Here is a 14,759-nt window from a genome sequence, read left to right on the forward strand (position 1 = left end):
CATTTTCTTCAAAGTTCATGGATCTTTTTCACCCATTTCCTTAAAGGTCTTGAAGAAACTTTCAACTAGGGTTTTGAAGTGTGTAACATGAGCTTTCCAAAATGTCCAAGAGCATGAAAAAATATGGAGCATAGCTATGGTTTTGAATTATGCATTTAGTGATCATTTTCACTTGAATTTTCACCATTTTTCACTAAGTTTCAAGACTACATGACCTATAATTCAAGTGATGACACACCAAAGCAATGATTGAGAGATATTTTCTGGTTTAAGATCAGATAGGAAAGAGATAAGAAGCTTGGCCAAAATAACCATGGTTTAGTTACTTTAACCATTTGCATTTAATGTGAAAGATTCCATTTTATCTCTTAAGCCAAATCATCATTCTTGAAGCAACTTGCAAGAGCTCTTCATTCAGAATCCTTGGCCTATAAATAGAGGTCATTTCCACTCTTCAATTCACACCAAAACCTCATAAACATAGGTTTTCTCTTCCTTTCTTAGAATGCAAGTTTCATGGTTTTCAAAGAGGTAGAAAACTCAACCTCTAAACCTTGCAAGTTCTGAGCCAAGTAATGCTTCCCACAAGCCACAAACATCATATGGGATGTGTTTGATCCATCCATACACCCCAAAAACACCTAAAACTCAGAATCACTACCTCACTTCCCAAATATGCATAACACTAGCCTTATCATGCCAAAATCAAATCCAGGCCATTTCTGTTCAAACTATCACTTCAAACACCTTCCATATACTTCATATGAATGATCCAAACACTCACATATGATCTGTAACATCAAAATCATCAGATTCGATTCTCACACCATAGCTCTGCAGATCGGGTGCCACAAACTGATCAAGAGGTTCTCAGTTCATTCCAAGACTTCAAACATGTTCCATAAGGTCCACTGAAGGTGTTCAGATCAAGAAACAACATCTGGAATCCCTCATTTGCAGAATTCGATTTCCAGTTTTGACATTTTTAAGGTAAGCTCTCTTGAACTTCAAACTCTATCATACATGCATCATAAATGAAAAACTGCCATACTATCTTGTTTCTGCACATGCATAGATCATTAACCCTCAATCAATTGCCAATTATCTTGCACAAACACGATTTCAGATTGAATTAGGGAATTAGGGTTCTTCGTGTTCATCAGAAAATTAATGATCTTAGAGTGAAAATAAATGGAATTAAATGGTACCATCATGTTCCTCGTCCAAAATCGAGCAAGATAGGCTATTCACTTGATCAAAACAATCCAGTTTTCAGAATTTTCAAATTCAAATTAGGGTTGTGTTCTTGGCGCCATATTTTTGAAACTGAAATTTGGAAATCATCTCAAAATATATTTTAATTCGTTGCAAGTATTAACAGACCACGCGCGTGGTCCAGTTGGCTAAGTTTTTGGATAATAACCTCAAGGTCACGAGTTCAACACTCCAAGGGACCAAACCTTCTTTTTTAGCACTATTTTTCTTTCAATTTTTTACAAACTTCACCAAATAATTTAACCAATCAAATCAACTTATTTTTTCTTCATTTTTTAAACACTTCTTATTTAATATACATATTTTAAGAATATCAAAAAAAATCATCAAAAAATATTTATTTGATACATTTTTTAATAGTTTTAAAATGACTTGTTTTAAGAAATTTTAATACTTTTAAATATTATTTTTCATTTGATTTTCAAAGTTAATCACTTGTAAATATTTTTTGAAGCAAACCCTAATCATTTAAGTGTTAATTGAGGATAATCTTTTGTTTATCTTGATTAAATTGACTTCTTTCAAAATTCAAATCGTTTTAAAACAAGCGATCGCATTTCTTCTCAAAAACGATAAACCATTTCTTTTTGAAACTTTTGATTAAACTTTTTTAATTGATCAAATGATTTTCAAAACGAAGTGGGGCCTCTCGAATATTAGAGAGTATAAGACCCACTCTTTTTCCTTTTTACAGTTTTTCTTTGTACAGAAAACTCTTTCAAAACAATACTTTTCAAAACAATCTTCAAACAATCTTTCAAAAGCGAAACCTCGCGTCTGTAAATAAAACAGTCAACCATGTTTTGTGAATAAAACACGGGCCTCCACGTAGGTATAAGTCCCAAGCCCCTTTTGTACATACCCATTCCTGTACATGAAATTAGGTATTTCATTGTACACACACTGTTTTGTACATATCTCGATCAGTTTGATTTTTAACTTTGAATAACAAACCAAAAATGAAGGTTTTTCTTTAAATCTTCCCAAAAAATATACCATGGGCCTCCATGTAGGTATAAGTCCCAAGCCATTGTAAATACCTGTTTACATAGCTGTGAATAAACTCAAGTGGACCTCTCCCCGAGTGTGAGTCCCGAGCCCCTGTGTATACAAATGGATCATGCTTACAGGTATATTTCCTTCATAAACTCCATTATATACACACACTTTGTCATATATATAATTGTTCATGTTTGTTCATACTTGTTCATACTTGTTCATGTTTGTTCATATGTGTGATATGTGTGCGTGTTCAACTTAGTACAACACTAGGTTCCCCATAGCCTCCTATTGGGCTTCGTGCAAAGAATCTCCACTAGTTTAGGTTAGGACATAGAGTATGGTTTCCCGGTGAAATCGCTCTAAGAGCTCAGACCAACTATACCATGCCTCCCCTTGGGCTTTGTACAAACGAGTGACCCTCCCATAGCCTCCTCTTGGGCTTACAATGCAAGGACCCTGGATTGTCCCTCCCATAGCCTCCTCTTGGGCTTACAATGCAAGGACCCTCGGATAGCCTCCTCTTGGGCTTTGTACAAGGACCCACGGGCTTCTTATAAGCATCCCCAATATCCAAATCAAAATACCCTAGGAGATTAGACATTTTTCATCTCTATGATAGGAGTATCTCTTCTATATCATCACAATCAATCAATCAATCAAACTTTTTTGCCACAAGGCTGGCTAATCAATTAAACCTTTTTGCCACAAGGCTGGCTAATCAATCAAACTGTTTTACCACCGTACTGGATGATTAATCAAAGTTTCTGTCACAAGGCTGACTTCGTTGAAACTTTTGCCACGAGGCTGGCTGATTAATCAAAACTTTTTGTCACAAGGCTGACTTCATTAAAAGTTTTTGCCACAAGGCTGGTTAAACAACAAAAACATCTTTATCATTCTAAGCACCCTAAGTGGCATGGCCCCGGGCTTATAATGAAAAGATTTTCAAACAAAATCAAACAGATGTATGTGATGATATAGATTAGATACATCGAACATTTAGATGACATTTGTCTCTTTTCCTTTGCTTCCACTAGCATAAGTGGGAACTACGATTGCTCTGACTTTCTCAACATCCCTTTGAGAATACGTAGGCACAAGGTCGATCCTTGGCGAGCAAAACAAAACAAAAAAAACCATTTAAACCTTAGCACCCGTAGACCCCGAGCTACAGATGCTCTGATTCCCTCTAGGGGATATGTATGCAGAGGATCGCGATGATCTTTGCGAGCATAATCAAACAAACACCTTAGGTCCCACCTATTTCACAAGAACCTCTCAAGAATGGAATAAATAAAACAAAGAAACCTATAGAGTACTATAGATACGTTGGGTGCTAATACCTTCCCTTCGTATAACCAACCCTCTTACCCAAGATCTCTCCCCCACTTTTAAGGTTATTGCAACTTTTTTCCTTTTCCTCTTTTGGAAACAATAAAAAGTTTGGTCCGTACAAAAGAAAAATCATTTTTTGAGCACTCGAGCCCAAAGAAGGCATCAGGTGTCTCATCCCAAAAAAAGACAACGATTTTTCCCCGCGACAAGTGGTGATAGATTAAAGACATCAATTGGATCAGGGTTTATTTCCATATTGATTTAGTAATCAAGAGGATTTTTTTTCTTATGGAGTTTGGATATAAGTATCTGGCACACTACTTGAATTATATGTTATGGTGCTCATCTAAGTTGACAAAGGAGAAGGACTTGAAAATTCAAAAGTCATAAATGGTGGAAAAATTCATTCACTACTTAAAATACAAGTCAACAGTTACATCTCAAAAGAGTCAAAGTTCATAAATACTAAATTCAAGAGGTTTAATTAGAAGGCATTACAAGAAAACCCTTCATTTTACAACATTTGACCAAATACTATGACTATTGAACAAGACTCGGTTTGACTCCTAATGAAGAAAAAAAAGAGAGGTTATTTCGCTTCGTCAAATCCAAGTATCACTCTTTATCTTCATCAAGTTCCAAGCAATGGCTACTATGAAAACTCTTTGCTCATGGCACACATCAAGTTCATATCACGGCATGCTGCAACCTGTCACAAAGAAGAGAAAGTTATAACCAGTTTCAACCATATCCAAACCAAATAAAACCAAAACAAACCCTGCTCATTTATAATTCAAACCTATTCAATAACCATCCATTTATATAGCTGACATTCAAGATTGTTCATCAGTAAATTAATGCTACCAGTTATTAACACAAGCTATGAATCTAACGGTCCCAATTACCTAACTGTTTTATCACCATTATCTATCCTTTCAATAACCATTTAATTGCATCTCCAAACCAGCCCTGTGCAAACAAAACAGAAAATCCAAACCTATAAGCCAACCTGCATAATTTACCATTATCATAAGCACTACCAAAAAGAACTTCCAGCATCTACAACTAACAGTTCAACAATCTAATGCAAAGGCAAAGTTCAGAAGGGACCAGTTCAAACTTCATTCAAAACAGTCCATACTCCAAATTCAATCAAATGCTCCATAACAGTAAAAAATGCACACACAGTTTAAGCACTTATATTTATCATCATCATCATCATGTTCAATGCAAGTATAAGCACCAGCTGATTTAATTGTTAACAGTTCATAAGGGGATTGCGACTCACTTTTCGAAGCTAATTTGAACTCTAAGCCTCACTGTTTTTCGTACATGCCACACGAACTTGCAGCTCCATCATACCGTCTACAAAGCCCGAGCTACAATTCCAAACTTGCTGCATAAAACCAAACAAGCTGATTCCGCGAGAATAACACCCTACACATGGAAAAATCGGTTTAACAGACCATATGAAATCAGTTCCAATACTATAACCATGGCAGGTCTATATGCCAAGTCAATTCAGAAAGAAAAAGAAGAAAATGCATAATGGGATTCAAGTTCAGGTTCAAATCCGAAGCGGTTACTAACAATTTTTACCTACAGTTACAAACCCTTTATTAGCAATCACCAGTTCTTCAATTCAGCTTCACAGATATTAGAAAAGTAGCAGCCAAAGTAACCTTTTCCAATTTCAAACAGTCACTAACCTTCTTAACAGCCTTGTAACTACCTATTTTCAGTTCTCGCTTAAGTAACTTCTAACAGAACTAACTAAACCAATCCCTAACAGAATTTTCTAACTTCCTAACCACTTTATAACTGAATCCAACACCTATAACTAACTTCTCTAACCGATCCTAACATTCAGTGAACCAAAACTACCTAACAAATTCTCTAACTGAATAACAGAAATCAGAACAATTTCTAACTACCTGCCAGCTCATCAAACAGTTTATAACTAACACATAACTGATTTTAACAAACTAACAGCTTTCTACCTAAAACAAAATCTATAACTAATTTCCCTAACAGATTTTAACCGTAGCTAACATTCATAACCACCTGAAATCAACCTTCAATCTCCACCCTCAATTTTGTAACTAACTCCCTCCGATCTGACAGCTCAAACTCATCTCTAACTAACTCTTTCTCCCTCTCAATTTCTATATATTCAAACCTCATCACCTTCATTCAGGGTTCACCACTTTCTTCATGCTCTATTCACCATTTCACAATCTTCATCTTCCTCCTCTTTCCACTCTCTCTGAATTTTCCCATCTCCTCCATAACCAAACTCACTCAAAGCTTTTTGAACCATCCTCTTCAGAGCACTGTTCAAGCTCTGAAAGAGGTGAAGCATAGCCTCCTTCGACCTTCACCTTCTTCACCACCAAAGCCTCGCTCACACTACTCAACAACAACAATCGTCACACATACAACAACCTTCACAGCACTCAGAGTTTCAGAAAGTCAAGAAAATTGAGACAAGAAGAAGAAGGATCGGAAGCCAAAAGCGTCGAAATTCATACCTGAAGTATCTCTCGTATTCAGTTGCGTTTATTTCGCCAATCGCTACTTAGGAGCCTCCCCTCTGGTGTTATCTTCATCTCACAAGCGTTCTTCAAATCCAGGTAAGCGCACTCTTCTCCGCCTCTTCATCCTCTTCGCGTTTTCTCTTCACTATAGTGTAGTCTAAGGCTCCCTGAACTCTTCCCCCATGGCCTCGCTTCATGATTCGCAATTATTATCGTTTAATTTGATTTCTCCTTAGATCTAGGGTTTATTATTCGTTCAGATTTAGGGAGAGGGAGTGAGTTTCTGAAAGAACTGAGGCCGAAAATGAGGAGAGGAGGTGAAATAGGTGAGAGTGCGTGTTTGAATTTCGAATTTGGTCGAGCTCCGCCGCCTCCGGTACGGCGGAGCGATTTCCGGCGAGAGAGAAGATACACGAGCTCGTAGAAGCTGAAACGACGCTCACTCAACTCTAACTTATCCCCTTTCATTTTTGTTTTTTTAATCAAGGTGGTTAATTGAATTAATCAGTATTAATTGAGCTTTAATTGAGACTAATATAATTTAAGTGTCCTAATTAATTCAATGAAAAAATCTGATATAGAAAATAATTAATTTGTTAACAATAAAATCTGAACATGGATCAATCTTTGGGCCAGCATACCAGCGTACCCCCTTTGGCCCATTGCACTTTTTGGAAACCTGAACAAAAAAACACATTTTGGGCCAGATCTGGGCCCTGCGCCCTTTGCTATTCAGACCTTTAATTCCAGTTCACACCCCCCCGTTTCACATAAAATTAGTAGAATTTAGGACTATGTTATTTATTTTTTTCCCTTATTACTTTTTAGGCTTTTGGTACAATTTTGACATAGAAAATAATCACTAAAAAATATTAGTTTTAGGCTATTTGCTTTAGTCTTTTACTTGATTAGAACTCAATTCCTCTCATTAAAATCAATATAAAAATAGTAGTATTTTTAGGCCACTTTTGTACTATATTTTTTGGCTTGTTGCTTCATGCTTGTGTATAATTTGTACCATTGTATCATTCTTAATTTTTGCTCATGATTGTGACTTTAATTTCCATGTCTCTTTGATTCCTAACTTTAGGTAGAAACCATGATAACATTAGGATCTAGAAATTCCCTTTTAAACACTTAGGCTAGTTACATCATTTTAGGCTAGTTTTTCTTCCCTTTTTCTTTTCAACTTTAAAACATTAACAAATAGAGATGTGAATCACATTAAGAAAGTGATAGAGAAATGAGTGGGATTCATTCCCTAATCTGTTTCTTAATCACTTAGTGGCATAGAAAAGAGTGAGATTCATTCCCTAATCTGTTTCTCGGTCACTACTTAATGGGAGAGAAATGAGTGGGATTCATTCCCTAATCTGTTTCTTGAACATTAATTAATGGGATAGAAATGAGTGGGATTCATTCCCTAATCTGTTTCTCGAACATTACATAATGGGATAGAAGTGAGTGGGATTCATTCCCTAATCTACTTCTCGATCATTATACATTTTTATGTGATTCGAATCGCAAAGTAAATTCCCTTAAAAAATACCCAACCAAAAACATCTAAAACACTTAATAAAGGCTCAGACCTAAACAAAGTAAGGAAGTGATGCGAAGCCTTGTATTGGGTTTTGTTCATCATGGAATTACATCTAAAAGACACAAACCAATTTTCTCTCTTCTCTCTCTTGCCTCCGAGGCATTCTTTCTCTTGCCTTCAGGGCATTCTTTCTCCTAATCGGACATGTTATTTCCGCTCCATTCCCAGCTTAAGACTCCAGAGGTCGAGCAGCGGAGTGCGAATGTAACTGTTCAACTAAAAAACACAAAAACTAAAGAGCCGAACTACGGCGCTCTGGTTCCTGAAAAGGATACGTAGGCATTAGGTCGCGGGGCCTAAGCGAGCACAACTATTTATAAACCTTATTTTCCCCGTGTTTCTTTTTTTCCATTTGCATGCATTCCCTTAGTGATTAAGCTTTAGATTTATACACCCTTAGAATAGAACAAACATAGGTGGATACCATCGAGTACGATGGGCGTGAGGGGTGCTAGTACCTTCCCCTCGCGTAACCGACTCCCGTACCCTATTTCTGGTCGAAAGACCTCTTTCTTATCCTTTCTTTATTCTAGGTTTTCTGATATTCCTTTCCCTCTTTGGGATAAATATATTGGTGGCGACTCTGTTTATTTTCGCGAGCGTGCGACACATATAAATAAGTTTTCGTCCCTTTAAATATAGCGGTTTCCAACTTTAGTCCTTCGAAATATTTTCTTCAAAGAATAGTCTTCCTAAAAATTTTAATTTTAAGTTTTGATCCCTCCTGCAATTTAGCGACGGTTTTTTCAATTTAGTGACAGTTTTAGTGACGGTTTTAGCGACGGTTTTTAATTTAGCGATGAAATTAGCGACCATTTTAGCTACGATTTTGCCATGAGGGACCAAAAGTTAAAATTAAAATTTTTAGGAGGACCATTATTTGAAGAAAATATTTAGAAGGACTAAAGTTGAAAACCGTTATATTTAGAAGGACCAAAAACATATTTAACCCATATTTTAAATTGAAGTATTTCCTACCTACATCTTGTTTGAGATATTAGATATTATTCAAGTTGAATAATCTAAATCCAAGTCTAATTAGGATTTGTTAGTGATGTATATAAATAGATATAGTTTATAATTTGGTTTATACAATTCAATTCAATTCAATAATATTAATATTTTTTTATTTTTTATTTTGTATTTTTTTCCATTAAAAGTGTCTCACGAACTAACAAATTGGAATTTAGAGTTATCGCTTCGTATTTTTGATTATGTTTTCAAGAACTTCACGTTAGTGGTCGTGTTTTCAGGGAAAGTGAATAAAGATGAATGATACAAACGAAATTCTGAATTCTCTTCCAATTCTTGATAGAAAAAATTGAAACCGATGGATCAAGCAGATGAAGTCCTTGTTCCGTTTTCATGAAACCCTAGAAGTGGTCGAAAACGGTGTTCTTGAGCTTGCTCGAAATGCAATTGATGTGCAGAAAACTGCACACAAGGAGGCGAAGAAGAAAGATTACAAAGTTGCGTATTGCATTCAATTGGTGGTACATTCGGTGAATTTTGATAAGCACTCTCATGATGAATCGGCGAAGGAAACATGTGATGTTCTTGTCAAGTACTATGAAGGAAGTGGGAAAGTCAAAGTTGTCAAATTGCAAACTTTGCGACGACAGTATGAATTGCTACAGATGGGAGAAGATAAAAAGATTGCAGAATATGTGTCGAATGTGCAGAATCCCGTCCATCTCATGAAGGGTTGTGGTGAAACCCTAACTAATAAGATAATAGTTGAGAAGGTAATGTGTACGTTGACCTCTCACTTTGATCACGTTATATAGCTATTCAAGCATCCAACAATCTTGAAAACCTTAAATTGGAAGATTTGGTTGGTTCGTTGGAGGCACATGAGATTAGGATTATCGAAAGGAAATGAGTTTAAGATTCGATACAAGCACTGCAGGCTCAAGCATGGAAGAAGAAATGGTGGTTCCAACAAATTCAAAGGCAAAATCGACAAGACTAAGGGCAAGAAGTCATGGTCGAACCCTCACAAGAGTAAGGTCAATAATAGTGTTAGTTCCATGGTTTTGTGATTGGCATAATTTTGCTAAAACATGATTCTTAACTGATGTTGAGTAAGATGTTGGAACATCTTGACCAACTTTCATGACAGGTTCTGCTGTCATAAGTTTTACAGATGTTGTGACATGTTATACCAGAATATCATGACAGTTCAGACTGATTTTAATCCTTGAAGATTTGATTGAAAAATATGAGATTCTAGAAGATTCAGAAACTCATACAGGCGCAACCAATCAAGGAGTTTTTAGGACAAATGCATATTTGATTTAGTTTCAGAAAAAGGACCATTGAGACTTTTTTAGGAAACTAATATTTGATTTGATTTGATTTGATTTGTTCCTATTTTATATGAAGATCTTGCAGTTGAATAAAAAAGGAGAAGACAAGATTTTATTGAGAAGTTCAAGCCTATACTGTAAGAGTCTATAAATAAAGACTTGCTAAACCTAGTATAGCAAACATTCACAAATAGAAACAATGAGTGCAAATAAGGGTTGGTGTTTTAGGAGTCTTTTAATGTTTTTGTGAGTTTTATTTTTTGTGTCACTCGTGTATCTTCTGATACATTGAGGTGGACTATTTGTTCCCACTCTTGAAGCTTTTAAGCAAAAAAGTTGAGTATTGTTCTTGATTGGAGATTTTAAATAAGATCAAGTATTTATTATTTGAAAGTGTAATGTTTCTATTTGGTTCCTCTGGTCACAAGGTGTGTGACTATTTTTATCACTGGGGTGATTGGAAGTGAGATGGTGATTTCTCATATCTAGATGTTGATTTCTAGGTAAAAGTTGCACGGGGTAGTAATTAGGAGAAAATTTATAAACTGGGATTGTTTAGGTTTTAAACTAATATTATCATAGTGGATTTCCTTCCTGGCTTGGTAGCCCCCATATTAGGTGCAGTTTATTTCAGTTTGGATATTTGTGTTGTTAGTGAGCAGATGTTATAATATTTATCTTAACATTTTATGGTGTTAGGACATCAGTATTGACATATGTATTGTGAGTGCTAGAATTTTGATTGGCATCAGAGCAGACACCCTGTTCTGCTTATTGGGTGAGCTCTAGGGAGAGTATTTTTTATTACTATGGATAAAGAAGGAGGATACAACCAAATTATGATTGGTGGAAAGTCAGAATGGTGGCTTTTTTGAAATTTATGGGCAGCGCGACTTTGAAGGTTGTTTTAAAAGAATGGGAGCATCCTATTGAAAAGGACAAAGAAGGGAATGTGTCCTTAAAACTTGGAGAAGATTGGTCCGATCAGGATGATAAATCAGCTCTTGAAAACTCCAAGGTTTTGAATGCTCTATTCAATGGAGTAGACAAGAATATTTTTCAGGTTGATCAACACCTATACTGTAGCCAGGATGCTTGGGAAATACTCATAATAACTCATGAAGGCACATCCAAAGTGAAGATATCTAGACTTCAGCATTTCACTTCCAAAATCGAAAATCTGAAAATGGATGATGATGAGACTATACAGCAACATCATATGAAGGTTCTTGAAATAGAAAAATGCATCTAGTGCCTTGGGAGAAAAGATGTCAGAAGAAAAACTTGTAAGAAAAACTCTTAGGTTTCTACTTAGGAAATTTGACATGAAAGTAACAGCCATTGAAGAAGTTCATGATATCAGTACTATGAGGGTTGATGAACTTGTTGGCTCTCTTCAAATTTTTGAATTGGCTAATAGGGACAAGTTTGAGAAAAAGAACAAGAGCATAGCTTTTATATCCAATGCTGAAGATGAAAAAGGTCAAGCTAATATGGATACTGATGAAGGATTGTCTAATACCATTGTGCTACTTGGAAAGTAATTCAATAAGGTATTAAAGACCAGATGTCAAGAATGTCTCATTTGACATCAGTAAAAAGTATGAGCCACAAAATGAGAATAATACTAAAAGATTTCAGTGTAATAAATGTAAAGGATTTGGACACATTAGAACATAATTTCCAACTTACCTCAAGTAACAACAAAAAGGTATGCCTACCTCTTGGTCAGAAGAGAAGTTAGAGAATGAATCTATCAAGTATGTTAAGGCCCTTTCAAAAACATGCAAGACTAAAAAAATTAGGTGAAAAGAAGCAACTTTTTACCAAAGTGTCTGACCTTCAGAAATAAGTTTTGCTACTGACATCTTAGATTGAAAACATGATCAAGTCTATCAAAATGATGTCAGGAAATAAGTTAGAATATCCTATAAACCATAAGGGATCTTGCATCAGACTTAAACATCAGGTTCTAAAATGTCACCATTGTAGAAAATCTGGTCACATAAGACCCTTCTGCTACAAGCTGTATGGATATCCTAAATAAGTAAAGAAAATGAGTAGAAAGTTGAACTCTAAAACTGAGAACACTTATCTCATTGCTCATATCTCCTACACAACTTCAACAAGTAAGATGTGTACTGTGGCAATGGATGGTTATAATATATGACAAAGGTCAGAACTGGTGAAAATTTTATGTCAAAAGGGATGTCATGACATTGGGATATGATTACTTAAAGAACATTAACAATATGAAAATTTCTACTCAACATGACATTACAAAGCAAAGTTATAGTCCATATCATCTCATCAATTATCTAACAAGGGAAGAAGCTGTGTCTACTCAATCTGCCATCACATGGAAATATCTTGCCAAAATTTTTATCAAGGATATGGTGGTAAATCAATTTGAGAAGCGAATAGGTGAAGATGGTATTTACCTTTTAAAAAAATGCGGCAACTAATAAGGTGAAGCCATGCAACAGATAGTTTTTCTCTCCCGTACTTATTGGCGGATGAAAAATTAAAAACATCATTACAAAGTCTTGATATTTCCAAGTTTACATGTCACTTGAATCCCATCACCAACTGCACTATTCAAAATTCTCATCTCTTTAATTCACAGCCCAAACATCCCTCCACTCACTCTGAAAAAAATAACCCTAAATCTCCCAATCTCTAATCAAGAAACGAGTATGGAAAACACTAAATCTCAAGGTATGTCCTCCTATACTCTTCATCCTACAAGGGACTCAGAAGATTTATCAAATGTTATAACAAATTTTATTCCCCTTACAATCATTCCTCGTAATACTCCAAAAATAAGCAGAATGAAGATTCTAGCTAGAAGAATGACTCATTCATAAGTAAGTATATCTTCAAACCTATTTGATAGAATCAAGGAGTCATCTGCACATGATACTTCTGAAGCGATGGATGTTGATAACCTTAAAACAAATACTAGAAATCCAAAAAATCCTAACACGGCGAAAAATATTGAGACATCTCATAAGGGTATTCTTAAAAATACTAACATTATGAGAAGTGCTAAGAAGTCTAGCCATATACACATTGATATGGACAAAAGCATTCATAGATAACTATCAGACATTGCAAGGGGTAAGATTACTCTTGATCATGCACTAGATGTTCTAACATCTAAGAAAGATACAGAGTTAAATATTCCTCAACCTGGGCTTGAAGTAGCTGCAGAAACTGGTGAAAAAGAAGATGTTGATCAAAACATTGTCAACACTAATGAGTGTATATCTGATGATGAAATTATTTTAAAAAAACTATCTCCTGGCCTAGCCAAGAGATTGAGAAATAAGGAAGATAAGGCTACTGAGAATACTCTATCAAAAATCTCCAGAGAAGCACTGTTGTGGGACGAACTAAGGTTTGGAGCAAAGTTCTGTCTCCCAGCCCAAAGAAGAGGAACCTGAAGAGGAAGATTGATGCTTCCAGTGATTCTGAGTTTTATGTTGATACTGATGTTCAAGACATCCTACAAAAGAACAATGAAAAGTCTGTGATAAATATGAGTCTTACAAATATTCTAGATATTCCTCTCGATAATGTGTCTTTTCATCATCCAAAAACTGCTAAAAATGGAAGTATATCCATCATAAACGTATTTCTCTGGAAAGATAATTGGGGAAAGATGCCTTAGAGTGCAAGGAAGTCATTGATCCCATTAATCATGTTGTACTATTGAAGACTGTGTCTAAGCTTGGTTAGTGCTATGAAAAATTGGTGAAAGAGTTTGTTGTTAACATAACTCAAGAGTGTAGTGACAAGAAAAGCAAGGAGTTTAGGAAAGCTTTTGTGAGAGGTAAGTGTGTTGAAATATCTCCCCCTGTGATGAACAAGTTTCTAGGGAGAAGTGAGGAAGAACAACCTGAGGTTGAGGTGTCTGATAACACCAATTGTAGAGAGATCACTGAGAAGCAGGTTAAGGAGTGGCCTAGAAAAGATAAATTGTCTGCAAGCTAACTGACTATGAAGTATGCCATTCTTCATGAAATTTAAGCTTCCAATTAGGTTCCCATTAATCATACTTCCTCCATTGCTACTAGTCTGAGAAGGTTCATCTACATTGTTAGGACCAAAACAAATTATGATTTTGGAAGTTATATCTTTGATCAAATTATGAAGCAATGTACCTCCTATGTAGTGAAATGCCAATTGATTTCCCCACCTTGATTTGTGGAATCATTCTTAATCAATCTCAAGGAATCTTAACAGATTCAGATGATGTATGCAAAAAGGAGTCACCCCTAGTCTTCCATCACAAAATGTTTGAAGGAACACATGTTCCTGATAATGTCATGACACTTGGAAAGGAAAATGTTGCATCTACCTCCAAGGCTAACATAATAGATGAGCTGAAAGCTACTTGCAAAGGATTAAATGATACTACCAAAACATGTATTGTAAGGAAGATAAAAGTGGAAAGGTTGATTGAAGTTTTGGGTGAAGATGGTGGCCAAGAAAATCTTGCTGATAAAGGTGATGCTGATCAAGAAAAGGAGCATGTTGTAGATAAGGATAAGGAAAACTGTGGAGATGAAGAAGCAACTAGGAGCATTAGTGCTTAGGAAGTTGTGCTCTATTGTGTGTGTGTGTGTGTGTATGTGTGTGTGTTTATTTATTTTGATAATAATCTATAAGGCCTTATGACCTTTTCTGTGCCTTATG

General features: G+C 35.7%; 1 protein-coding gene across 1 annotated transcript; it reads left to right on the forward strand.

Annotated features, from left to right (window-relative positions):
* The first annotated feature begins 11,326 nt into the window (after positions 1–11,326).
* On the forward strand, positions 11,327–14,054 carry LOC131635346 (uncharacterized). The gene is made up of 5 exons (XM_058905965.1): positions 11,327–11,598; positions 12,955–13,073; positions 13,167–13,475; positions 13,562–13,692; positions 13,800–14,054. Exons 1-5 carry the CDS (start codon positions 11,327–11,329, stop codon positions 14,052–14,054), a joined length of 1,086 nt encoding a protein of 361 aa, XP_058761948.1.
* The last annotated feature ends 705 nt before the right edge of the window (positions 14,055–14,759 follow it).

This window comes from Vicia villosa, unplaced genomic scaffold (genome assembly GCF_029867415.1).
Source record: "Vicia villosa cultivar HV-30 ecotype Madison, WI unplaced genomic scaffold, Vvil1.0 ctg.001467F_1_1, whole genome shotgun sequence".
Lineage (NCBI taxonomy): Eukaryota > Viridiplantae > Streptophyta > Magnoliopsida > Fabales > Fabaceae > Vicia > Vicia villosa.

What these genes read in the sequence shown, in the direction of transcription:
- LOC131635346 (XM_058905965.1), top strand. Translation starts at nt 11,327, where the DNA reads ATGTCAGAAGAAAAACTTGTAAGAAAAACTCTTAGGTTTCTACTTAGG. An exon ending in ACCATTGTGCTACTTGGAAA is followed by an intron (nt 11,599 to 12,954) that starts GTAATTCAATAA and finishes CCTATTTGATAG; the next exon opens with AATCAAGGAGTCATCTGCAC. An exon ending in AAGGTTTGGAGCAAAGTTCT is followed by an intron (nt 13,476 to 13,561) that starts GTCTCCCAGCCC and finishes CTGATGTTCAAG; the next exon opens with ACATCCTACAAAAGAACAAT.